We start from the raw sequence: 27,148 nt of genomic DNA, 5'->3' as shown, positions 1-27,148 counted from the left end.
CCACCACCTCCGGGCCATCCCTTCCACGTGAGGGACTCTGGGTGGGTGGGAACAAGCCTTGTCTTCCCAGGAGATCCTCAGGACTCTTCTCGCTGCTGCACTTTAGGTGAGAGTATCTGCAACCTCTGGGCACTCGTAGCCTCATCTTAGCGACATCTTCGGTAGTGACCGTGGAATCCAAGAGTCAGCTATTCTTGACTTTGAAAAGTTGCAGTCTGCAGAAGACCACAAGGATCCAAGCACACAGACCCCTTTCTTAGAAGCAGAATGAGAAAATGGCCCATGCCCCAAGGCTGGATGGTTCCTGAGAGTTTGAGAAGAATGGGACAATGAAAGCGACTTCTGAGTTTGCACCCAGATCTCCTGACGCCTGAGTTTTCCACCAACACGCGCCCCTGAAGCCTAGCGTTGCCCTTTGAGCCAGCCGGCCTGAGCTCATAGAGCCCATGCAAACGTCAGGCGGACCATGAGTGCATTCACGGCTCCGTCTGTGCCGACTCACACACAGGCAGATGGACCCACAGAAACCGCTGCAAAGAAATGATCGTGATGGAAGAGAGAAGGTGTTTTTGCAAAACTAGAACCAAGACCCAATCCCCAAATCGGCCGTCATTTCACTTGGCGTCACCTGGTGCACATGGAGAGAGACGACTCACTTTTCTGGCTGAAAGAGAAGTGTGACTCACTTGATTTCCAAGTATTTTGACATTCTCTGAAACAATTCAGTTGTAGGCTGGAGTCCAACACTCACAGAGGCTGCTCCAACAGCCGTTTAGCACCAACACAAAGGCAGCCAGGACCGCTCCCGGCTCCAGCTCGGTGCAGAACTCAGATCTGATGGCTACAGAGGGCCACAGGAGTTATGGAACCCTATGGTGGATGCATAACCTCACGTAAAGAGCTCACACATCACAGTAACCGCGTACAGGCGGGGAGCGCACCACCGCACGGCCGCTACCGGGAACAGCACCGCGCTGGGCGATGCGCTCCGACGCTGCCCAGGCCTGATGAGCTGCCTACGCTGCTTGCGTTTCGGACCATCTGGTCTGCTTCCCAAAACTCTGAGTGTTCCAAGCTGTTTGGACTTCTGGGAGAACTTTCTCGAAATTCGTTCTAAAACCTCTGCTTCCTCTCCCACCCCCACCCCGCCTCACCCTTTGCTTTTCCCACCTTACCCTCATCTAAAACTTTTCTGAGATGTGCATGTGGCAGCTTTCCATGCTAAGCAGACTGGTAGCCGGGCTGGGTCTGATTAAACCCAACACTCGGTCCGAGAGGCAGCAGATTTATCGGCACCAGGTGGCGGCAGCTGCCGTCTCCCGGTCCAGGAGCGCTCGTCATAAGTCATCGCCCCGCTGCATCCTGGGAGCCCCGCTGCGGGAACCAGTTCCTCTGTTGGCTGCCGCACGGCTCACGGGAGAATCGTGCACGGGCACATGCTGGATGGGATGATCTCAGCGGCCCCAGCAGGTGCACGACCGGGAACGCGTGCACACGGACTGTTCAGGAAAAATGTCACACTTACGGGTCTGAGGGATCATTTGTGCTTTGGTTTAAACTCAATTTGTTTGAGGTTTTGTGTTTTCCAAAGTGCTTTCCCATTTAACATTTTCACCGATTGAATGCACAAATCCAAGGTAGCCTATTCTCTGATTTCTCACCTGCAGAATAATATCAGTAATTTAATACTGTAGTTTAATCATAGATTCAACTGTTCAGTGTATATAACTGGCCTACTGTCAGTCAGCAGGACTGACTGTAACTCTCACTGTATGAACCTTACAGCTCCTACATAGATGATACTAAACACGATGATGTAAAAAATTTAAAGCAATTTTTATTTTTAGACCTTAACTCTAGGAAGGCAAAAACTTTATTAAAAACAAAAAACAAACAAACAAAAAAACTGTGATCAGCCCCAAGGCTGTAAGAATGAATGGCCGAGCACTAAGATTTCACCAGGGTTGCTTGATTCATTTCCAGAATTTAGGGTTTGCATTTGTCTCAAAATATGTGTGAAACACCAAAGCTATCTCACCTAAAGTGATCCTTTTAGGGTAGTTCTGGGTCAATTTTGCTGATGGTTTTGACCCATTTGTATGGTCTGCTTGATTTCTGCTACTTACTTCTGATTGGGGATAACAGAGTATCTCTAATGGGTGGGGCAAATTTCTAGGAAACATTTGCTCTCGGGGTGAACACGGGCGCAGGAGGTAGCCACGGAAATGGAACCACTAAAATGGTATTAGTTTGCATGTAAATCCTGTTGCCGTAGCAGAATTCCAGCGATGGCTGAGAAGGTTGATTCATTTTCACGCGCTGTGCCCTTCGCCGTGGGGGCTCAGTGTTCGGGAGGCGCGTGAACTCAAGCTGAGATCTGGTTACTGAGAAGAAGATGGCTGTGCTAAAAACTCCAAGGAAAGAAAGCTCCGGGCATGAGCGACAGCACAGACAAAGACCCTGAAGGCAGGAATAAACTTGACCCGCTCAAGGAAGAGAAAGCAGGACCACATGGCTGAAAGAAGGTGGGTGATGTGGCCTCTGGAAGCAGAGAGCAGGCCCGTGGAGGCTCCTTGACTGTCTTGCACAACTCAGTAGCTGTCTGGGCCACAGAGCAGTGCGGGCCCCGGTCCCCTCTCTTCTCTGTCTGTATCTGGGCTTCCTTATTGAGAGCTGCGGACCTGAACTTGTACCATCCAGGCGCCCTCTTCCTGGTTGCTGGCCTCTTCAGAAGCTCACAGATGCTCAGGGTTAGAGAGAGATCTCCTGGGCTCCTGGCGCTCACACAGGACTGGAGGCCTCTTCTACCTTCCCTGACCACTGACAAGCCAGACTCTGCTTACACTCCCGGTCCTTGGATTCCTTCCATTTGATTTAGATCCAGTTCTCCAGACACTGGCCACCGGCTCCAGCGACGGGTCACCGCAAACCGCCCATGCATGTTCTCTGTTGTTACTCTCAGGCCAAGGGGGGGAAGCACCCAACACTGGAAGCCGCAGAGCCTAATCTCTGATGACATTTATTTTAACACATCGGCTTAATGGAGAGATCATCAGATGAGGTCATCAAATAGAATGAGCTCTTCTAGGCAAGCAGAGAGCCCAAGTGGGGACCAACACATGTGACAGGCCCCATCGCCCTCAACCGCTCTGGGTGGCTTGTGCCTTGCCTGTGCGTCATCTCAAAAGATAGTGGCTGTTGGGCAAATAAGTTTGTAAAATGTGATTTTTATGCTCCCTTTGTTAAAAATGGCCACTGCCCACATAAATTGCTCTGCCAGGTGAAACAGCTAATTACCTTCCTGCTTGGGAAGGGGCTCTGTTATGCTAATGTGTGCTGGAGGAGGGGTTTTCGTGCCAAAAAGTTTTAAGAAGAAGAAGAAGGAGGAAGAAGGAGGTTATGTTTTTGCAGAGTTTGTGCAGAGAGAAGGAGATGGGGAACCAGACGGGGCTGAGGCTGGTGGGGGGCCTTTGATTCTAGGAAAAACTAAAAAAGATTCTCCTGGTTGTAGAACCGGAGAACATGTGAGTGGGTTTTGGTGCCCTGTGTGTTTGTTTTTACTCGCCGGCCAGTTACAGGCTAGAATAAAGGCATGGCCCACCAGCTTTTGGCTTCGTAGTTTCATTACCGTCTGTCTGAATCTAATGGGAACCTGCACCTGCCTGGCAGTGACGGTTGTCATACTGCCGGCCTTACAATGGCCAAAGGCTGACCCTCCCCAGAAATAGTTCATAGTGTCAGAGCTACCCTAGTGTAGAATTAGAGAGAAAGGGCAACAAGCATTTACTCAGTGCAGAAATAGGCACACACTTGCCTCCGTAATCCTCGCAGCAACCTTCCTAGCACATTTTACAAGTGAGAAAAACGAGCTGTGTCAGTCAAATAAGTTTGTAAATATGACAGATAGGTTTGCTCTCTTATAGTTTGCATTGGGTGTGGGAGACAGGCTGTAAGCCATCAAAGTCATTATAGCCTAAGGCTTAGTTTTGAGACTAAGCCTTTCCTGCCCTTTTAATACTAAGATCTTTTCAAAACTAAGCTTTTCCCCACACCCTTGATTGTTGCATAATGTGGGGTGGTGCACTCTCATAAGGAATCCCATTATGCCTCAGATAAGTGACTTTGTATCAGAGACTTCCTTGTTTGTATATTGGATTAAAGGTTTGGATTTCTACACTATAAAATGAGGCGGGGGGGGGGGGGGGGCTTGCTCTCTCAGTTCCTGAAATTAGCATTGCAGAGGAGAGGAAGCAAAGATGGTGGAGTGCTGAAGGAGAAGCCAGTTTGTGCAGAGTTTGTGCCGAGAGGAGATGGGGAACAGAGGTGAATAAGGCTGGTGTTGGGCAGATAAAATGTATTATGCTCACTTTGTTAAAGAGGCCGTTGCCCAGGTGATATTAATGTGTGTTGAGAATTGTTGTAGCCTGAGGCTTGGTTTTGGGATTAAGCCTGTCCCACCCTTTTTGGTGTGAGGTGGTACAATCCTATCATGCCTCATAGAAGTGATTTTGTATTAGAGACTTCCCCATTATGTATATTGGATTAAGGGTTTGGATTTCTACACTATAAAATGGGAACGGAGCGGGAGTTTGGGCTCTTGGTTCCTGAGGTTAGCATGAGAGAGCAGAGAGAATAGAGCCAGCAGCGGGAGGAGGCCACGTGGAGAAGGCCAGGAAAAGCAGCCAAGATGGCAGAGTGCTGAGTGAGATGCCAGTTTGTACAGAGTTTGTATCTGGGATAAAGAAGGAAATGGGGAACTGAGGAGAATAAGGCTGTTGAGCTAGAAACCTTTGATTCTAGGAAACTCGGATAAATCAGTAGCTTTGTGAGCACTGAATGTGACTGGGTTTTGGAGCCCAGTGTGTATTTTTACTTGCCCGCCGGGTGCAAGCTAGATTAAAGACTATGGCCCACCAGTTTTTGGCTCCATGGTTTCTTTACCGACTGTCCGAATCCAATGCGAACCTGCATGGGCTGGGCTCCTCTGATAGTGGCCCTGGCCTTGGCTCCTGGCTTTACAGCTGGTGAGGTAAAAACCTTTGATTCTAGGAATACTCGGATGAGTCAGTGGCTTTGGGAGCCCTGAATGGAAAGGGAAGTGTGTTGGGCAGATAAAATATATTATGCTCACTTTGTTAAAGATGGCGCTGCCCACATGGAGGCCATCGCCCAGGTGATATTAATGTGTGTTGGGGGCGGGCTGTAGGCAGGCAGAATCCTTGTAGCCTGGGGCTTGGTTTTGGGATTGAGCCTTTCCCACCCTTTTTGATGTGGGGTGGTACAATCCCGTCATGCCTCAGATAAGTGACTTTGTATTAGAGACTTCCCTATTTTGTATATTGGATTAAAGGTTTGGATTTCTACACTATAAAATAGGGGCAGAACAGGAGCTTGCTCTCTCGGTTCCTGAGATTTGCATGAGAGAGCAGAGAGATCACAGCAGAGAGCACAGAAAGGCCACGTGGAGGAGGCCAGGAGAAGCAGCCAAGATGACGGAGTGTTGAGTGAGAAGCCAGTTTGTGCAGTTTGTGCAGGGAGAAGGAAGGAGATGGGGAACAGAGGTGAGTAAGTCTGGTGAGCTAGAAACCTTTGATTCTAGGAAACTCGGATAAGTCAGTAGCTTTGTGAGCACTGAATGTGAGTGGGTTTTGGAGCCCAGTGTGTGTTTTTACTTGCTCGCTGGGTGCAAGCTAGGATTAAAGGTAATGGCCCACCAGTTCTTGGCTCCGTTGTTTCTTTACTGACTGTCCGAATCCAATGCGAACCTGCATGGGCCAGGCGGCTGTGATAGTGGCCGTGGCTTCTGGCTTTACAAAGTGTTTTCCCACTGTGTATATTTCTTGCCTGCCGAGAGCGAGCTAGTTTGATTAAAGCCAACAGCCCACCAGTTCTTGGCTCCCTTGTTTCATTACCGTCTGTCTGAATCAAATGCGAACCTACACGGGCCAGGTGGCTGTGATGGTGGCTGTGGCTACTGGCTTTACAAGCTCCCAAGAGGTAAATTTGTCTGTACGAGTAAGTCACATGGCTACCACATAATAGAGCTAGAATATGAAGCCAACCTCGATCCTTTTTATTACTTGTGCATGTTTTGCCTATATTATCGTCACTGGGAGAAAATGAAATTTAGATTTTTTTTTATATATAATTATAGGATTTTGCTTCAAAATTTCCTGAAAGCATCCCAGGTGTTCCAGACTTCTTATCCACACTCTCCTATATACTAGAGTTATCTTTATAATTAAAATCTAAATGCTGTAAGTAGATATGATTCTGCCCCATGGTACAAAATTTGTCATTTCCTAGAATTAACAAATTTCAGAATGCAATCAGATTCCATTTTGTGGATTAAGCACACTGAGGCTCAGCCCAACGAGGTGTGGCCACACAGTGAGCACCACGGCCCGGGTGAGAGGCAGAGTCCTGCGGACGCGGGTCTGGGACCCCTTCCAGCCAAGAGCCCACCAGACTGGACTTAGCCTCCTCCTGCTACTTCAGTCTTCACATCCTACCCCAGTCACAGCCCTCAGCCCTCAGCCCTCAGCATTTTTACTGCTGGAATCCCTTTCTGTCTCTTTCTCCAACAAGAGCGTATTTCTCATCCATCTTCAGCAAGGACAGTAGGTTCTAAGACTGTTCTGTTGAGAACATTTGGGAAGGTTGAGGGAGAGGCCTAAAAATAATGACCTTCTTTGCCTCTGAGCTCTAGGCCAAGAGCAAAGACAAAGTATGAGCAAGGAGGAGCCCGAATAGAACCTTCACTGGCGGTCAAGTTCAAGGTGGAGAAGGTGTGGACCAGCAGGGGGGGGGGGTGCTTCCCTTGAAACACAGCATGGAGGACTCCAGGCAGCCGGCAGGCCTGCTCCGAGACAGAGACAGCTCCGCGTAAGAATCTGCCCCCTTCCAAACTCAGGCAGCAGAGCAGCTGTCTTTACCTGATGATGGGGAAGGGGGAGGGGAGGCCCCAAGAGGGAACTTCTATGAAAGACCCAACTGCCCTAATTTAAATAAGAAGAAAGCATCTTTCAAAGTTGAATTTTTAGGCTTTTGCAAAACAATGGAAAACCCAATCCCTTGTCAGTTCTCATTTGCACCTCAATCTCAGTAGATACGTTATTTGAATGTGTAAAATCTGGATGGTGACACTTGCCAACGCCCGTCAGCTGTCCCGAGAGAATGCTTAGCTCTGAGCAGCTCAACCTGGTTTTCAGATTGTCTTTCCCGCTCACCCTCCCTGGACCTTGCCCCAGACAGCTGATGAAACCTAACACGTTTGAAGACACTTGGAGACCTGAATGCAGAGTGAATTTACATTTGGTGCAGTTTTTCGTTTCGTTTCGTTTTGTTTTTTTACGTTTTCAACACAGAGACTCTCTTCTGGGCTCCGACGCAAGTGCGTCTCGATCGAGCACATTTTTGGCGGCAGGAGCAGCGCTGACCTCTGGATGACAGCCGCACATTCCCATCCCCGTCCCCGTCCCCGTCCCGTCCCCTGGAAAGGCTGGACACAGACTCGGGCCAGGTGGGAGGGGCAGACTGCGGAGGCAGGGTCAGCCACCCCCTTCCTGGTGAACGGGAACGGGAGGCCGGATAACAGCGGCCCAGAGGCCGACATACTTACGGATCTCACAGTTGGCTCCGACCCAGCCGTGGGGGCAGTGGCAGGTGTATCCATTGGGCTGGTCCAGGCAGGTGCCGGCGTGATGGCAGGGGTTACTGTCACATTCGTTTATGTCAATGTCGCACTCTTCGCCTAAGGAGATGGGAGAAGGTGGGCCTGAGACTGTTAGCTGCACCAGGAGCTCGTCACCCGTCACCCATCACTTCTCTGGCAAAGCGGAGGTCTGAGCCTGGGTCACGAGCTCCAGCAATGGAGCCCAATCTGCTGTTTGCATAAAAGTGCAGAAAGAACTCCCTCCAACTTCCAGACATGGGATCTTTTTACTTGAATAAAACTTCTAAAGAAAGGGGGGGGGGATAGCACTGGTAAAAAAGAATTCTCTTGAATCTGCTGAATTAGTTAACTGAAGCTGATTCCCATGTCTGAACAAACCTTGTGAAGTTGATCAGGAAAGCAAATTTGGGTTCCTAAATTCATGAGAGAGAGATCTACTTTAACCGGTATTTAGCTTCTTATTTTTCTGAAACTCCAGCTAGGTGAGAACTCAGAGTTTATGATTTTTAATTTTTTTTTTTTTTTTTTTGTAGCTGAGTGTGTGAGGGTGAGTCTGGCCCTTTGACTATTTTCTGGATAGTCCCAGGGCCCAGCTGTGGGCCTTGATAGAGTCAATTATGAGAACATACTCCACTTTCCAAGCGCCTGGGTCCGTTCCTGGGAGAGCCGGAACACTCAGCGAGAGCATCGAGCCGGACAGAGAGACAGCTGTGACGGCTGCGTTGACCTAAATTGGACATTCTCTGCCTTGGGAAACGGTGGCCCCAGGGACGTTTCCATCCACTCCGATCTGTCCTTCCTCCATGAAGAAAACTGTGATCTGGCATCTCGACCCTGCCTACACCCAACATCCAGAGGTATCCTGGCCCTCTCTGGGAGTGACTGGTTCAATGTCACCAACAAGACATGAGGAGATGTCACTGTGATTCCAACACCAATTTATAGGAAATAGCTTGTTATTAGGAGTTACAGGAACAAGGCCACCTTCGTGTGATTTTTAAAGTCATGCAATGAGTCGATACAAAGTGGGCATGCTTCTGAAGGTTACAGGCATCTTGTCACAGCTACATAAAAGAGGATACTGCAAATTGAGGCAATCTCCCTTAAAAGTTAAAAAAATTTTTTTTTTAAATATGCTTTCTCCATTTGCTTAGAGAAATGTAAAAAGTGATATTTAAAAGCAAAAACCATTCTAGCACTACTATAGTTGTAGGCTAAAAAAAAAAAGGGGGAGAAAAATCAAATATTTTGTCCATTTTCAAAAGGCAATGTTTCAGTGTACACTTGGGTAATTACTTCCAGGCTTACTTAATTAGCATTGAAATGCTTTTCTGTCTGCTATTGGCTTACCTCGCGTGGGTAAAACCGCCATATGTCACCCACAGACCACTGTGGAGGAGGAATCTCACACTGAAATGTTCCATGTCTGTTTCCTTTCACACTCTTTCCATACCTGGCATCTGCCTCTTTCATTTTTAAGGGAAAATCTGTCGAATGAAACATTTACTACTTCTAGGTCCTACGAGGTTGACTCTAACTCAGCAGCGTCTGAGTGAATGTTTCCGGCAGTAAATACACTGTTTTACATCAGTGGGAAAAGACACGAGATGGATGGCCTCTTAGTAACCTACTTCCGGAGGAGTTATCTTTCTATATATTAATGAGGCGATCGCTGTAAGTGAGAAGTGTATCACTAAACCATGACAAACGGCATTACACGGTAGACTAGTTGAAGAGACACAAACAAGAACGAACTGAGAAATGGTAAAAACATGACAAATACATACATCAGGACCCCTTTCCAGCCATTTAGGAAGACAAGCTTAATTGAGGTATTGACTAAACTTTGGCTGGCAATTGGAACACTGCATCCTTTGAAGTAAGATGCTCTGTTGTCTTGGCAACAACAGCATCAGAAATGATCTACCTTCTCCCGACTCATCCCTTCCACACGGGCAGTCCCAGAGCTGTGTGTCTGCCTAGCACATCTATTCCTGCTCTGGTCCGGAGCTTCCCCAGGGAGGTCAATGCCAGAGTCAGGGTCCAGAGCCACCCTAACATGTGTGTTGGTTCTTGGATATCTGAGGGTCTCTAATACAGTCAGGAGAAGTCCAAGACCCCCAGATATGTCTGTTCTTGGGACCCACTAGATTGGAAGCGTTCGGTAGGTAGAGGGAATGGCAGGAGAAAAAAAAAAAAAGAGGATGAATTCTTTCTATATAGACAGTTATCAAATATCTAACACCCAGAGAGAGTCCCAAATAGATTCCAGTCTGACTTTCATCACCACGGTATTCTCAGAGTTCTACTGGAGATGAGATGGCACTAGTTAATGACACAAAATCCATGCCAGACAGGGGCCCAAAGAGCCAGCAGCTCTTTCTGCAGTATATGTGCTCCTGGGAGAACCCTGGAGCGAGGCACGGTTCTCCGAGATCTCTCGGTTTACTCCACTGGCCTATTTTACAGACTAACGCTCCGAGGCTTCTAGTTGAACCAGTGACCCACCCCAGCTGGCTCTCACTCGGTGTGGGGATGCCTTCACCTGTGTCACATGCTGGGGGGAGGAAAATGGAATGATTCTGAGGATAGAGCCACGTAAGAAAAACTCCAACCAGAAGAACTCCCAAAGAGAACTGCTCTTCTCTGCCTCACCGAGATCGTGGTTTTTGCCATCAGTTTTATGTGAGGTATTAGAAGATTTATTTTGAATCATGAAGAGCAAGTTTAGGTTCACTGACATTTCCCCATATTAAGAGGATTAGGTGTTTTTATACACTTCACTACCCTACCATTTCAGCTTCCAGCAATATGTATTCTAGCTTATTTTACTAGAAAAGTTCTTAGTATATTATATCATCATTTTTTTTTTACTCATAATTGACTTAATAAATCTTTATGCTTTTGCTGGCTTGAGCCAGATGACTTTTTCATTGACTTGCTTACTTTTTTAAAAAGTTCGAGTTGGAGAAAAATCAATTACTTTTAAATTGCTGTGGTGCTCAAATAACGTTTGTACAGAGAATACAAAATGAAATTTCTACTTGACGAAGGCTGAAAGCCAGAGTCTGAACTTTAAATCCAATTGATTTTCAATCTACCACTTTCTCAGAGGCACTATGTAGAGTAGATAGGAAATTTTGTTGTATTCATGCAAATTTACAAGCGTACTGTTTAATTCTGTTTGCATTCCTCAGACAAATTAAACTAAAAAAAAAAAAGATAGCCCTGGCCGGTTGGCTCAGTGGTAGAGCGTCGGCCTGGCGTGCAGAAGTCCCGGGTTCGATTCCCAGCCAGGGCACACAGGAGAAGCACCCATCTGCTTCTCCACCCCTCCCTCTCTCCTTCCTCTCTGTCTCTCTCTTCCCCTCCCGCAGCGAGGCTCCACTGGAGCAAAGATGGCCCAGGTGCTGGGGATGGCTCCTTGGCCTCTGCCCCAGGCGCTAGAGTGGCTCTGGTCGCATATGAGCGACGCCCCCTGGTGGGCAGAGCCTCGCCCCCTGGTGGGCGTGCCAGGTGGATCCCGGTCGGGGGCATGCGGGAGTCTGTCTGACTGTCTCTCCCGGTTTCCAGCTTCAGAAAAATACAAAAAAAAGAAAGATAAAAAAATCAGAAGTCACTGCTGTTGGTAGATGCTCAGGTTAACAGGGCCCACTGTAGTTGTAATTCCTCGTATTACATACATGACTGCTATGTGCCAGTCCCGGGACCGAGGCTTGCATTTTGCCTTCATACTTGACAAGTATTATATCCCAGATGAAATGAATCTTAAAAAAAAAAAAAAAAAGGATTTGGAACTTCTCTCTCATGATGGAGACACTGGATCCTGCTTTGTCCGCTGTAAAAAAATTAGCCAAATGGATGAAATATATGTTTTAAAATAACACTTTTAAGACATTGGGCAACAGACAGAGCATGGCCGTGACTGCTGAGAGAAGGGAAACAACACAGCTGAGAACCACGAGGCTGCTGGCTTTCTGCCTGGAGACAGTTCCGAACGCCATGGTTGCACTGGGCTGCGGAGGGCTGGGCGTGGTGGGGGCCAGGACAGACCAGCACGGAAGAGAGTCACTCAGAAAAGGGGCATCAGGAATACGCTGTGCCCCTTCAGTTGGTTCCTGCACACTGGACGTGAGCAAATGAAACCCCACGGGCCTAGCAAAGCAGAAGAAGGGTGAGCAGTTTTCCACAGCTCCCAGCAGACCGTGGGGGGTCAACTGTGCACGGTCACTGTGCAGGTGTTTGACTGACCAGCCAGCGCATGCGCCTTAGCAGCAGGGTACCACGACTCCCTGAGCAAAAGCTACTGCAGACTCCTCCCCCAATCATGGGAGCAGACTCCTCCCCCAATCATGGGAGCAGACTCCTCCCCCCAATCATGGGAGCAGACTCCTCCCCCCAATCATGGGAGCAGACTCCTCCCCCCAATCATGGGAGCAGACTCCTCCCCCCAATCATGGGAGCAGACTCTTCCCCCCAATCATGGGAGCAGACTCCTCCCCCAATCATGGCAGCAGACTCCTCCCCCAATCATGGGAGCAGACTCTTCCCCCCAATCATGGGAGCAGACTCCTCCCCCCAATCATGGGAGCAGACTCCTCCCCCTAATCATGGGAGCAGACATGGGAGCAGACTCCTCCCCCCAATCATGGGAGCAGACTCTTCCCCCCAATCATGGGAGCAGACTCTTCCCCCCAATCATGGGAGCAGACTCTTCCCCCCAATCATGGGAGCAGACTCTTCCCCCTAATCATGGGAGCAGACTCCTCCCCCAATCATGGGAGCAGACTCCTCCCCCCAATCATGGGAGCAGACTCCTCCCCCCAATCATGGGAGCAGACTCCTCCCCTCAATCATGGGAGCAGATTCTTCCCCCTAATCATGGGAGCAGACTCCTCCCCCCAATCATGGGAGCAGACTCCTCCCCTCAATCATGGGAGCAGACTCCTCCCCCCAATCATGGGAGCAGACTCCTCCCCCCAATCATGGGAGCAGACTCCTCCCCCCAATCATGGGAGCAGACTCTTCCCCCCAATCATGGGAGCAGACTCCTCCCCTCAATCATGGGAGCAGACTCCTCCCCCCAATCATGGGAGCAGACTCTTCCCCCAATCATGGGAGCAGACTCTTCCCCCCAATCATGGGAGCAGACTCTTCCCCCTAATCATGGGAGCAGACTCTTCCCCCCAATCATGGGAGCAGACTCCTCCCCCTAATCATGGGAACAGATTCCTCCCCCAATCATGGGAGCAGACTCTTCCCCCCAATCATGGGAGCAGACTCCTCCCCCCAATCATGGGAGCAGATTCCTCCCCTCAATCATGGGAGCAGGCAAAGGTCACCCGTATCCAGAAGAAACATCGGTTCAAAAGGGGGAGACCCAGACGCAACAGAAGTTAGTGAGTAAACAAGGAATCTGCTCAAAATGGAAAGGAAAAATTATGGGTAAAAATGGAAGAGATAAGAAAGAACTGAACGGAATTTCCAGATATAAAAAAAATACAGTATCAAATTAAAAACAAAATAATACAGAGTGATATTATTAGATCAGAGGCCTCAGAGGAAAAGGTCAGTGAACCTCAAAACACAACAGGAGAAGCTGGACCAGCCGAAACTCAGGAAAAAGAAAATTTTCAAACTGAACAGAAAGTCAGTGACCTGCTGTTCCATTTTCAGCAGTCTCACACAGATGTAATAAGAGTCCCAGGACAGGGAGTAGGGGCATAAAATAATATTTGGAGGGAAAGTGGCTAAAAATTTTTCCAGATTTGACGAGAACTGTCAAACCAGATCCAAGAAGCACAACACATCCCGAGCAGGATAAACATCAACAAACACCACAGTAAAGGCACATCAGGGTCAATCTGCTAAAAAGCCAGCAGTAACGGAAAAAATTCTAAAAACAGCCATAGTGGCAGAAAAAAAGATGGCATAGCATTTCCAAGAAGTTGGAGTATTTTCCCTAGTCCTCCCAGTAAGTGCAAAGAAACACCCGAACATTTTCTATAAAGCAAGCACAAGACGCCTGAGGGGTCACGAGGAGACAGACGGCCCCAGGCACCTCAGGACGCAAGGAGCAAGGTGATGGCGATTCCCCCGAGCTTTCCCCGCCTTATAGACTCCAGACGAGGGGCTGGAGGGCCGGCCAGCCACCCAGAAGTGCCACAAGGTGCAGGGGAAAAGGTCCCAACTATATAACACACTTATCGATAATCCACGGATCAAAAAGAAACATCGAAAGGAACCTAAACAGCCAAAACATTGAATTAAATGAAAACGAAAATACAACCTAAAATGTGCGGGACACAACAGCCAAAGAAGCAGGGAGCGGATCATTTACAGCTCGCCTGCGTTCTCCGTGGAACGCTCCTTTCTCAGAATACAAGGGGTTCTTTTTAAAGGGAAAAAGAAGGTTCTATGATTAAATTTACTTAGAAAATAAACAAGGGCCAATAAGATTCTTTACTGTAAGACCCCCTCAGAGCCTGTAGGATGCAGGCATCCCCTTGGAGTCTCCACATGGCACGGGCCACGTGCCAAGTTTATTTGGCCACGGACACTTTTTTCCATGAAGCATCTCATGGGACCAGCGTTCTGTAAACTACGTTGACAGCACAGCTCTCCAAACCACCTGAGGAACGACTCTATGGTCCTCTACGGTTTAAAAGATCACCAGGGCTGAATAGCCATAGATATTTGTTGTTTTCAAACATCAGTTGATGTGACTTTCTGAACCCACTTCAGTGGAAATGGCCTACTGCTCCCTGTGATCAGGATGAGCACCATGAAGAAATGCCCGGGGGGGGGGGAAGATGAGGGAATGGGGGGCAGAGAGAACCAGGAGACGAGAGATTAAAGGGAAGATTATTACCAAGAAGGGCCTGACACAGGGTGTCGGGAGTCGAGCCGTACAAACGGGAAAAGCGAGATGGGCAGATCACTCAGGTCTTTACCGTCAAGTTAAGGGCTTTGACAGTTTTCTTTTCTTTTTTTTTCTTTTTCTTTTTTCTTTTCCCAATTGAGAGGAGGGGAAATACAGAGACAGATTCTCTCTCCCCTAACAGGGATCCAGCCAGCAACCCCTGTCTGGGGCCAATGCTCTGCTATGGAACCCTGCTCACAACCGAGCTATTTTATGCGCCTGAGGTGGAAGCTCCAGGGAGCCATCCTCAGTGCCCGGGGCTGATGCACTCAAACCAATCAAACCATGGCTGTGGGAGGAGAGGAGAGAAAGAGTGAGAAGGGGGTTGGGGAGAGGTAGAGAAGCAGCTGGTCACTTCTCCTTGTGCCCTGACCGGGAATCAAACCCGGGACATCCCCATGCCAGGCCAATGCTCTACCACTGAGCAAACAGGCCAGGGCCAATATTTTTCTTAAAAATGATGTAATGCCACTTGATAAATTCTAAGCAGAGAGTGACAAGATTAGAGGCTCCTTGCATAACATGTCCAGAGGGTAGACCCCTGGATGTATGAGGGGTGACGGGGAATAGGTGTGGGAAGGGGCTGCCCCAGGGCGGGCAGGAGGCGAAGGCAGCCTGGCGCTGGCTCTAGAAGGACCTGAGGGAGTCTGGGAGGTTTCAGGGCTCCTTGGCAGGTGGAGACAGGTCAGAGGAAGAAGAGGAGGTACCAAGTGATTCCCAGTCTCTGTCCAGAGCAACCCGCAGTGGCAGTGATACCACGGAATGAGCGAGCAACTCTCTAGAACAGGGGTCCCCAAACTTTTTACACAGGGGGCCAGTTCACTGTCCCTCAGACCGTTGGAGGGCCGGACTATAAAAAAAAAACTATGAACAAATCCCTACGCACACTGCACATATCTTATTTTAAAGTAAAAAAAAAAAGGAAACAAATACAATATTTAAAATAAAGAACAAGTAAATTTAAATCAACAAACTGACCAGTATTTCAATGGAAACTATGGGCCTGCTTTTGGCTAATGAGATGGTCAATGTCCGGTTCCATATTTGTCACTGCTAGCTGTAACAGGTGATATGACGCGCTTCCGGAGCCGTGATGCATGCATCCCACGTCACCGGAAGTAGTACTGTACGTGAGCCATGCTGCGCTTTGCAGGGCCGCCACATACAATACTCCAGGAGCACAGGGTGCGGATGCATCCTGTGCTCCTTTCACTGACCACCAATGAAAGAGGTGCCCCTATCGGAGGTGCAGCGGGGGCCGGATAAATGGCCTCAGGGGGCTGCATGTGGCCCGCAGGCCGTAGGTTGGGGACCCCTGCTCTAGAAGAAGGGAAGGGGAAGAAAACCTGTTTAAGTGGAGGTGTCTGAGCGATGCCCAAGAGTGCATGCGGAGGAGGCGGCTGGAGGGTTGCTAAATATTCTGGAGAAGAGATGGCCTTTCATTTCCCGTAAGGTACCAAGATAAATTTCAAATGGACTAAACACTTGCATGTACAAAATTAACTCATACGTGACTGAAATAATATAGGAGAGTATTTATAAAACAAATATATAGGATCTTTCCAGCATAAAGCAAGAAAAAGTAAAGATTTAACTATGTAAATTGACATATGGTATATGAAAAACAAAATAAAAACTAGATACATTTAAAAGACAAAAGACAATGGAAAAAATATGTGTAACCTATGGCCGGTAAAATGTAACCTACTTATTATGAAGGGCCATTTCAAGTCAAGAATGAAGGTTAACATGAAGAGGAAATTCATAAAAGAAGAAACACAAGTGACCATAAACGTATTTTAAAAGTATTCAGCCTGACCAGGAGGTGATGCAGTGGATAGACCATAGGCCTGGGATACTGAGGACCCAGGTTTGAAACCCTGGGGCCACTGGATTGAGCACTGGCTCACCAGCTTGAGCGTGAAGTCACTGGCTTGAGTGTGGGATCATAGACATGTCCCCATGGTCACTGGCTTGAGCCCAAAGGTTTCTGGCTTGAAGCTCAAGGTCGCTGGATTGAAGCCCAAAATTGCTGGCTTGAGCAAAGGGTCACTGGCTCAGCTGCAGCCCTCAGGTCAAGGCACATATGAAAAAGTAATCAATGAACAACTAAGATGCCGCAACAAAGAATCGATGCTTCTCGTCTCTCTTCCTGTCTGTCTTTCTCGTATGTGCATGTGTGCGCCCACGCTCTAAATAAAACAAACTATTCAATCTCACTGGGAATCAGAGATCTAACACTTAGATGCATTTTTGCCCAGCAGAATAACTATCCTTGGTACTTGTATGGAAACAAAGAAACAGATGCTGTGTGTTCTTCATAGGAGGGCATATTGTTACAATACTTTTTCCTGGAGAACAGCAGGGCAATATGTAAGTCTCTCCTGGACCCCCAGGATTCCATTCATGGGAAATTAGCTCAAAGAAATAATTCGATATGTACACAAAGATGTACACAAACAAGAACATTCAAATGCAGTGCTATTTATAATAGGGAAAAGTTCTTTAAAAAAAAAAAATTCTCTCCCCAAAAGCTGAATTGATGAGGAGTTAAAAAAAAAGAAAAAGAAAAACCATGGTATTTCATATAATGGACTAAAGGGCAGCCAGTAAAAATAATAAAACTAGAAACATATGTCTTGATGTGGAAACACATTTACAATATGCATATTTTTAAGTAGGAAGGAGGTCACAGTACAGTGTGAGCGGTACGGTCCCTTCTGTGTTCAAATACCCGCGCGTTCTGCATGAACACGCTACCCACGGGACCTCCCGGCTCCTCGCAGTGCAGTGTTAAGTGACGGGGCTTTGTTCCTACAGCACGGTCTTTTCTACTTTTTCTTCCATGCTTGTTATTATTTGTGGGATAAAAATACCTGGAAAACATAGGACACTGATGAGTGTAACCCCCTGTGCGAGAGTTTATAAGCCAGTCCGCAAAACAAAACCACCTGCAAATGATTTTCTGGACTGACCGTGCTCCGGGGTCCTAGGAACACACAGCATGTGAAACAGATAAACACAGAAACGATCAGAAGTTGCTTTTGCCACTTCTTGATGGTTGTGGCATCTTCCCAGGAGCACACATGAGACTCCGCAGGGATGGACCGGGGACCCAGGTGCGGCTGGAAAATTCTCCAGGGCTTGGGAGGTGGTCACAGTGGCTTGGCAGGGGAGAGGCGAGCATGTGAGGAGCTCTCCAGCCAAAGTGTTCCTGCGGCTTAAATACCCATCTGCTTCTACGGGCTCCTTAGAGGTCAACCTGTTCCAACCCGCAAACCAGAGTGACCCCGGTGCTTCGGGGGGGTTGGCAAAGCTCTGAAAACAGAGGCGTGTCCTGCACTCTACACTTCAGGACTCCTGGCTTCTGCTGGCGAAGCAAAGGATGGACTCCTTTCCACCCCAGTGGTTCATGGCTCCTTTTGAGAACCTGGTGAACATTTGAGAGCCCCACCCCCACCCCCGCCACCCTCAGCCGATACACATACACACAACATTTCACATCTGCTTTCAGGGGTTCTCAAACTCCCAGAAACCCACAGGAGTGATTTAGAAGGAGCCCAGGTTAAGAGCGGATCCCCTAGAAATGACTCTTCCCACTCAGAGCTCAGTGGCCACCACAGCTCCTTTTAAATCTGTCCTTGTCCTCCCACCTGCTTTCCCTGGGGCCGGTTTCTCTCCCCACTGCCCCCTCCCTGCTCCGGTAGCACCCCTACCCTCACTAACAATCAACCCGGAACCTGGGAACCTGGAGTGTCCCCCCCTCCCCGGGGTTAACCACCATCACCGCCATTTCTTTTCATTTTTCAAAACCGAGTCCCTTCCCTATCTTTCGATAAGAATAAATGTGGTGGCCGAATACAGTTGCGACAGAGGACCCGTGTGGTCCTTCCTTCCCCTTCTCCCACTAACGCAGCCCCTTTGGTGTTGGTGTAACGACTCACGCCGTGCGCGCGCGTGTCAAAGCGACCGCTTGGGGGTCAGTGCGCTCGCCTCAGCAGCCCGCGAGCAAGTGCTGATTTCCGAAGAGCCTCGTCCCGTGACGGACAGCGGGCGGTTTGGAAATAGACTTTCCTCGGCAGTGCCCACTTACATTTTGCAGAGAGGTTCCTGGGTTGTTGTTTTTTTTTTGGTTTTGGTTTTGGTTTTTTTTTAACAGTGGCAATCTCAGGGATTTTGAAGTAAATGTGAAGACTCAGTGCCTGGGTCACTTGCCTGTAAACCCTGGTGTGCAGACACACGTGCCGTTTAGGCCCTCACTGTCACAGGTGCCTCCATTCAGACAGCTGACGTTAGCGCAGGGGTCCTTGTACAGTTCACAGTGTATTCCTGTGGAGAAGGAGACACAGAAGGGGTGACTCGTGACGGAATGCCCAGCTCCCACGCAAAGGGTTTGAACACCCTGGGATGGCGTTGAGGCAGATCCTGGCAGCACGTGCGTGTGTGCATGTGCATGTGTGTGTGTGTGTGCGCGTGTGCGCGTGCATGTGTGTGTGTGTGCGTGTGTGCGCGTGCATGTGTGTGTGCGCGCGCGTGTGTGTGTGCGTGCATGCGTGTGTGTGCGTGCATGCGTGTGCGCGCGCGTGTGTGCGTGTGTGTGCGTGCATGCGTGTGTGTGGATGCGTGTGTGAACACACGCCCGGCCTTGGCTTTAGATTATTGTAAAGATGCATTTTATGAGAAAATAACAAATTCAGTCCTTGCTCACAGGTCCTACCGTAAGTCTTTCATCTGTGCTTTCTCTGATCACATGTCCCAAAGCCTGGAGAACAGAAAGTTCAAGTCTGAAGGATCAAAGGTACCAGAGACAAATGTTTTCTGAGTCTCCAAGAGAAACAGAAATTAGCCGGGCACCTTCATAAGATAGCAGTGTGATTGATGGACAGCGTCCTGAAGGCGAAGACTTGGAGACTGCAGACGAGAGAGGGAGCCCCCGGGACTCAGCCCTGGCACACCTGACCGTTCCCCCACGCACTGCAGGTCACGTGTGGGCCGCATGCTAGGTTCTAGGCCTCATACTGTGCATGCCATCCATTTTGATCCACACAGTGAGGCAGATACCCTCATTCTGCCATTTCCAGATGAGGAAACTGAGGAAAGAATGCTGGGCACAAGGCTGGTAGGGGAAGCAGCTAGCACCCTAGGAACTTGCATAGCGTGAGCTCAGACTGGCTGTGCAAACATACAAATTCTGCATAGCTCAGCACCCATTTAACAAAAAAGAGGCATTAAACAAATCATAGGCCCTGGCCGGTTGGCTCAGTGGTAGAGTATCAGCCTGGTGTGTGGAAGTCCCGGGTTGATCCCAGTCAGGGCACACAGAAGAAGTGCCCATCTGCTTCTCCACCCTTCCGCCTGTCCTTTCTCTCTATCTCTCTCTCTTCCCCTCCCGCAGCCAAGGCTCCACTGGAGCAGAGTTGGCCCTGGGCACTGAGGATGGTTCCATAGCCTCCACCTCAGGCACTAGCATGGCTCCAATTGCAACGGAGCAACGCCCAAGATGGGCAGAGTATCACCCCCTGGTGGGCATGCTGGGTGGATCCCGGTCGGGTGCATGCGGGAGTCTGTCTCTCTGCCTCCCCACTTCTCACTACAAAAAATTACAAAATAAATCACAGTGGGCCCTGGCTGGTTGGCTCAGTGAAAGAACATCTGGCATGGGAATGTTCCAGTTTGATCCCTTATCAGGGCACACAGGAGAGCGTCCATCTGCTTCTCAACCACTCCCCTTCCTCCTTCTTTCTCTCTCTCTTCTCCTCCTGCAGCCATGGCTCGATTGATTTGAGCACATCAGTCCCAGACACTGAGGATGGCTCTGTGGAGCCTCCACCTTAGGCGCTAAAAATAGCTCGGTTGCAAGCCTATCCCCAGCTGGGCACAGCATCAGCCCCTGACAGGTGTTGCGGGGTGCATCCTGGTTGGGGTGCATGAAGGAGTCTATCTCCCTTCCTCTCACTTGGACAAGAAGAAAGAAAAGTCAGAGCGAAATCAATAAGTTTCCCACTGATATTTAGAAAGCTCTATGTGAGCACGTAAGCAGACAAACACCCACAGTGGGACTGGGAGGAGCAGGAATTACTTTGACTTTCGCATTATGTATTTTTATATTGTTCAAATTATTTTACAATGAATACGTCTTGTTTTATCATTTTATTATTACTTTTTTAACTGAAAACGCAACACTTTTCCGCAGGTAGAATTCCTGCCGGAGTTTCGGTGGCGTGCCAAGTTGGATATGTGGGCTAAGCGGCCTCTCTCCCCATCTCTCTCCCACGGGGGAGGAAGATAAGTTACATGATAGTCTGTATAAAAGAACCTAAATAATGATACGCTCACCCTGCCCGACAGGCTTATGAAAAATAAGCATGAAGCAAATAGTGACCAAGTGGTATTGACTCCATCTGCTCCACACTTCATTCCTTCGCTCACACTGTGCGGAGGGCGGCCTCACCCCGTGACTCATCATTTAGTCATTGGAACTACTCTCCCCGGGGATTTCTCTCTCACTGCTCCTTCAATGCTTCAAGAAGTAGGGCTTAAGGAAAAGGAAAAAATTTCAGAGAAAACGGCACAAGAGCAGCCCCGTCTGTGCTCACACTCACATTACTTGCGCCTGGGAAAGCGTTTGTAGAGTGCATGGCTTCTCACTCCCTTTAATCCTTCACCCATCGTAGCCGACCCACGAACAATATTCTGCCAGATGTTTTCCTACAGTGCCTTTCAGACCTTCGCCTTGTTTTTCTCTCTGCACGTCTCCAGGGGCCTGTGTGAGCCTTCAGACGTTCACCACCCTCAACAAACCCAAGAGAGTCGTGCTAACATACCAGCTCAAAATAATTTAATGACTGAATTATTTCTTAGCATAAAACTGATCATTCTTCACTTGGAGAGGTGAGGGTGGGGGGCAGGGCTCCTTTGCCCAGAAGAAGTCTCTGTTTCTAGTTCCCTGAGATTTCCAAGTAGCCAGAGCTCATCGGAAAGAATAAAGTGCAAAAGAACCTTTTCTGCTTCCAAGTCTTTATCAAAGAGAAAAACAAGGATTCACATATTTATGAGTTCTCCAGAGGCTGACCAATGAGAAACCAGGTGACCAAAAAAAAAAAGGCTTTCAATTATCCGTAATGAGAAATGCAGCCCCAGGGAAGGGTCGGAGGTGCCTGAAGCCGAGAAGGCGTCCCACGAGCAATGCAGGACGGTCTTCCCTGGGTTTCTGGTGGCTCATTAGCCTACCCCGCCAGTACAGTATTCCTATAAATAATACATCAATGTGTACAAATTACCACATCTTTCAAATAAGGCTGAGGAGCAAAATCTCGGCTAAATATTTAAACATCTGAACCTTAAAAGACTTCAATAACATAGATTTGATGAAAACACCCAAGATAATAAGCAATTTCAATTCTCTGGGTGGTCTTTTTTTTTTTTCTTTTGGCAATTATTTTATCCTTTATTATTTCTCTTTTTCTAAAGATAAGACACTCGGTCACTGCGACTCACTGAAAGTTTTCTGGCAGCAAGACCAGACAAAAACCTCATCTTCGCAGAGACAGGATGACTCCGAAGCAAGACGGCTTTAACAGTCCCCAGTGAGGACTCTGAGTCTTCGCGTTTCTGTGCTCTGAGCCTTGCTAATCCCTGTGTAAAAAAAATACTTGTTGTCTTTGTCAGTTTGACGACGACAGCTGGACCACGATGCGCGGGGGATCTTAGGTGGAGAGAACGAATGGTCGTGACTACTGCTGACTGACGTGGCAAGGGGGTCTCCATGCCGCCCCTCCGCCCCAGGACCCCCGGGTCACCCGCCTGAGTGCACCATTCCCCCAAGGGGCCCCGGGCACTCGCACAACACTGCGTGCTGAGCATCCTGCGCCCTCCGTCAAGGCGTCTTCCTTCATCCTCTTCCTCAAGCTGGTCTCAACCTGGCTCGTTCTCTCTCTGCCCAAGTCCAGCTCAAACACCCTTTTTCTGGAAGGCTGAGCCTGACTCTCCCTAGAAGCGACCCCCCTGGTTCCGCCACTGTGCACTGAGAGGGTGCTGAGCCCACGCCCTCACAGTGGACAGTACGAAGCCATGACTTATCTGTTCTCCTGTCTGATCCTCTCCCCCTCTCCCCCTAGAATCTCTGAGGTCCTTTAAAGCAGGGCTCGTATCTGAACGCGTGGAGGAGACGACGTGGGAGCCACCAGAACCCCGTCCTTGCGGGGGGGGGGGGGGGGCGACGGCCCGTGTGCTTTGGCTGACACACAGGTAGGATTGCCAGAGGAGTGCGAAGCCATTCCAAATCTGCCTCAAAAACACCCTCGTCTGTCAGGGAAAACCAGGTCCACACTTCAAACTCAGTCTGTGGAATGACGCACGCATCACCCATTGGCAAAGGACGTGGCACGCACTATTACAAAACTTATGTTTAGTCTCAAGCAAAAATAAACTGTAATTCAGTCAAAACTAATAAAAACTCATACTTTTCATATTAAGGAATAGAGAGGCAATGTTTCTGAAAAGATCGCTATTATTCCAACAGGGCTCTTGATAGAAGTTAATTTTAGAATTAAAATGAACAAAAATTCAGAGTCGTGTACGAACTATAAAGCTCGGTTGTCATCACAATGTAGCCATGATTAAGATGTTGAGAACAAAACCCAGTGTTTTATCTCAAGGATACGTAAGCCAGGTAAAGAAAATTAACTTGAGGTGTTCTTTGAACTTATTGTTCCCTTTAAAACATCATCTCATATTCAAACTTATATCCTCCATGAAAACATGTCTGGCATCTCTACCCTCCCAGAACTTAAATGTTTTCTAAATTATTTCAGAAATTACTGTAGACATCCTGGCCTTAATTTTATTATCCCTTGCGTGTTTCAGCCTCAGTCTGCCCTTCCAATTAAATAATAGCCTGAAAAAAGGAATAAAAACCTTGCCATGCTATTTTACATCTATATGCCACCACAGGAGAGGGACGAGGTACACAAAACATCCAGACATTCTCGTTCCCTGGGACACAGTGGAAATAATTCTAGCCAAAAAAGAAAGAATTCTCATCTTTTCAATTGTAAATATCTGTAGACTATAAAAATACACCATGAGATATAACGTAATCAAACCCAGAGCCCACTGATTTCACTTCTGAAACCCGCCTAATTCACCCTCTCCCTCCCCCCTCAAAAATCCAGGAAGTATGAAAATGATAGGAATAAAAGTATTCATTCAAGAATAATTTATAATAGCCTCACATTAGATGCAACTAGGGAATGGATAAATATACCATGATGAGAACATTGCATAACCATTTAAAACAGAATTAGTAAAACTTCCCAGCAATGTAGAAATCAAACATAATATCCTGTTCAGGATGAACAGAAAAACAAAAAGCTGTAGGTATCCTCAATTATAACTGTAAAAATGTGGTATTAAAAAAGGATAAAAACAAGCCAGACAATGATTCCTCTTATGGTCTGTTGTAAAGCCATGAGCTCTTTTAAAATTTCTTTTTTCTAAAACTTTTTTATTACTGTTATGTTATTTTCAGAATTAAAAAAAAAAAAACAAAGTTTTTTCCAGATGGGTATATTGTTGATCATTTTGTTTGTTCTGCCGGAAATAAGAATGAATGCCAGTGGGGCCGGCACTTGGCTTTCTGACAATACGGGGTTAGGTGTCCCGTGGTGAACGGACTGCAAGCTGGTCTGGAAGGAAGGGTCAGTGTCTCGGTGTCTCCGAAAGGAGGGGCTCCGAACCCCTCCCTGCATGTTGCTTCCACGATTTCACGATCCACTGTGGAAACCTACTGGGAAAATGCTCGAGCTGGTCTCCTCTGATGGGCAGGTCAAGTGGCGATCACAGTTCAAGATAGCTACTTAGCATGTACTTTGTGCGAGCCACCATGTCAAAAGTGTCTGCGAATTAAAAACGAAACAAAACAAACAAACAAAAAACCACAACTCTATAGCTGCTGCTACCTTTCATTAAATTATGATTTAGTGTAAGGGAGAAGAAAGTCTGAAGCCAGAAAGGATTGACTTGCAGGGCTGACGGGAACTGTCACAGCAGATACAGACAAAAGGCTGCCGGAGTTCAAGGAGGGATGAACCCCCTGTTTGGGGACCACATTTCAGACAGTGGCTGCGGGCAGAGGACTGAAGGACAGCAAAGAGCAGGCGAGAGGAAGGAGCTCAGAAGGAAACCCCGGGGGCCGCACTGCATTCCTGGTATCGGAGGACAAGGACTGAGTGGAGGAGGGGACTGAGGAGTCCAAGGGGCAGGAGTGGAGTTGTTGGGAGCTAACGCAGGGACGCAGGGTTCAGTGGGGCAAAGGGGCAGGAACTGGGCATCAGAGGCTTCGTGGGTCTCGTTGGAAAGTCTCCGGCTCAGTCACCGTGAAGGCCATTTTAGCGGAATGGTGTGGACGAGAGCCAAACCGAAGAGGGTGAAGAAAAGATAAAAATTAAGGCAAGAGAGGTGCTGTCTATACCAACTCGGAGCAAACTGGAGTAAAAAAGAAAGAAGGACAAGAGGGAGGATTACTGTATGCAGAGGAGGATACAAAGTCAAGTCGTGCTTTTTCAAATTCACATGGAATTTATTTAGAAGTGCGAGAACATTTCCTTTTTTTCTGTTTAGCAGCCCAATTCTTCTAGCACCAGTTATTTAAAACAAAAGCATTCCCTTCCCTCTCACAGCAAGTCCTCTTGAAGAGTCACTCATTCTCTTATGTTTCTCACTACAGACCAGGGTTTCTGGAACACTGCTCAGTCTGGGTCAGCTGTCCGACCTCGCACCTGTGACATGGGAATGTAATAAATACTGTAGCATTTGAATGGGTTTTAACATCTGGCAGAAGTTCCTCCTCACGCTTCCCTTTTGCAGAATGTTCCTAGCTGTATTTGCCTGACTTCCTATTATTATATGCATTCTTTTTAGGAAGTTATTATATTCACTTATTTAATTTTTTTTAACATAAAACAGTGAGACTCACCACTTAAAAAAAGACATGCATAAAAAAAATACATTTGTAAAATAAAAAATTAAAGTCCCCACCCTTCCCTCAACACACAACCTACGTTCTAACTCCAGAGCTAAGTACTAGTTAGTTAGGAATTGAAGCCCACCCCTCCCCCAATAATGCGATCAAGTTTACCAATACATCTTACACGTAAATATATCTCAGGAGAAATACTTCCAAAAAGCAAGACAATGTCCATTCTTTAAGGAGAGAAAGACACCAGATCTGTGGCCTCTCTGCTCCCCTCACTCGTCCTCCAATTGGAGAGTGGAGTCTAGCCTTTCCGCCTCTCTTGTCACCCCTTGTCCACCAAGAGTACCACCCCTTCCCCACGCTCTGTCCAGAAGTCCCACTTGTTGATACTTTGCTAGGGTTGACCATCCTGCTTTCAGCAGCCTTACTTAAACCTCAACCTCAGTGTCTCCATCAATATAACAAAATTAGATCATCACCTTACCTGCCCACTGGCATGAAATCTTAAACATACTTGTATGTCTTCCCATCTTTCCCACCTCCATTCCCTTTAACACATAGATTGAGATGATAGGAAGCTTCGGTGTGGTCATTTCGTTCTTCCTGAACCAGAGGTCCAATGGACAATACCCGAGGGTGACCCCTAAGGAGTTATGTCTTTGTTGTAATTCCCTCCCCTCGTGCGTGAGTTGCAAAAGTTAAGAAAGAGATTTTAAAGGTGTTGTTAAGGTCCTAATCAGCTGACTTTGAGTTCATCTTAGGAGGGCCTGACTTAATCAGGTGAGACCTCAAGAAGGCACAGGCCTCCGCTGAAGTTAGACATGTGAAGACCCGAAGGCTCTCTCGCGCAACGGCTGACTTTCAACAAGCGAGCACTCATCATTTCTACAGCCGCTGGATCGGAATTCGGCCATCAGTGTCAGGAGACAGGGAAGCTGATCCTTCCTTATTCAAGCCTCAGGTGAAAACTCAGCCTGGCCCACGTCTTGATTCCACCCTTGTGAGAGCCCCAAGCAGGAAGTCCATTAAGCCAGATGGGAACCAATGCAACTCTTAGTAAATAAAAAGGTGTCGTGTCCAGCCATGACCGTGCAGTAACTCATTACGCAGCAATACTAATTACTACAGAGGTAGACCTATTTCTTCAAGGGACGTCTCTTCACCATTAAATTATCATTCACAATCACATCACTATCATCTATCTAAATGTTCCCTTGCATCTCGAGAAGGCTTCTTCTCAACCCTAGTCCTCTTGTTCTCTACCTCCCGCTCTCTGGCTGGCTGGCTTTGTTGTGATGTAGCTCCATGTTACAAAGAATACTTTTAAAAATAATTTTCTTAGAGAGACAGTACGTGGTGTTGTATTTCCTGTATCCTTAAATGTACAAAATGTCTTTCTTTTGCCTTCAAATAGAAAGAATCCCTTCACTAACTGTCCTTTTCATTGAAAAGTCTGAAACACTTCTTCATTCTTGGTTAGTTTCACTAGAGAGGAGAGCAGTCTGGGTGCTGGTGTGAGTCTCTTTCTTTTGTGTGTGACCTGTACTGCTTGTGAAGTCCCTTGTGAAGACAGTGC

At 47.8% G+C, this 27,148-nt stretch overlaps 1 protein-coding gene across 1 annotated transcript in view; it reads right to left on the bottom strand.

The window, feature by feature from the left end:
- Positions 1-27,148, bottom strand: part of DNER (delta/notch like EGF repeat containing) — a 261,274-nt gene that overhangs the window by 9,241 nt on the left and 224,885 nt on the right. The window contains exons 10-11 of the mRNA XM_066281209.1: positions 18,813-18,926; positions 7,622-7,753 (exon numbers count right to left, since the gene is read on the bottom strand). Of these exons, the coding sequence (XP_066137306.1) occupies positions 7,622-7,753; positions 18,813-18,926 (246 nt within the window). The remainder of the gene's footprint in view (positions 1-7,621; positions 7,754-18,812; positions 18,927-27,148) is intronic.

The sequence above is a fragment of the Saccopteryx bilineata genome, chromosome 5 (genome assembly GCF_036850765.1).
Source record: "Saccopteryx bilineata isolate mSacBil1 chromosome 5, mSacBil1_pri_phased_curated, whole genome shotgun sequence".
Lineage (NCBI taxonomy): Eukaryota > Metazoa > Chordata > Mammalia > Chiroptera > Emballonuridae > Saccopteryx > Saccopteryx bilineata.
This window is presented reverse-complemented; position numbering and strand designations above follow the sequence as displayed.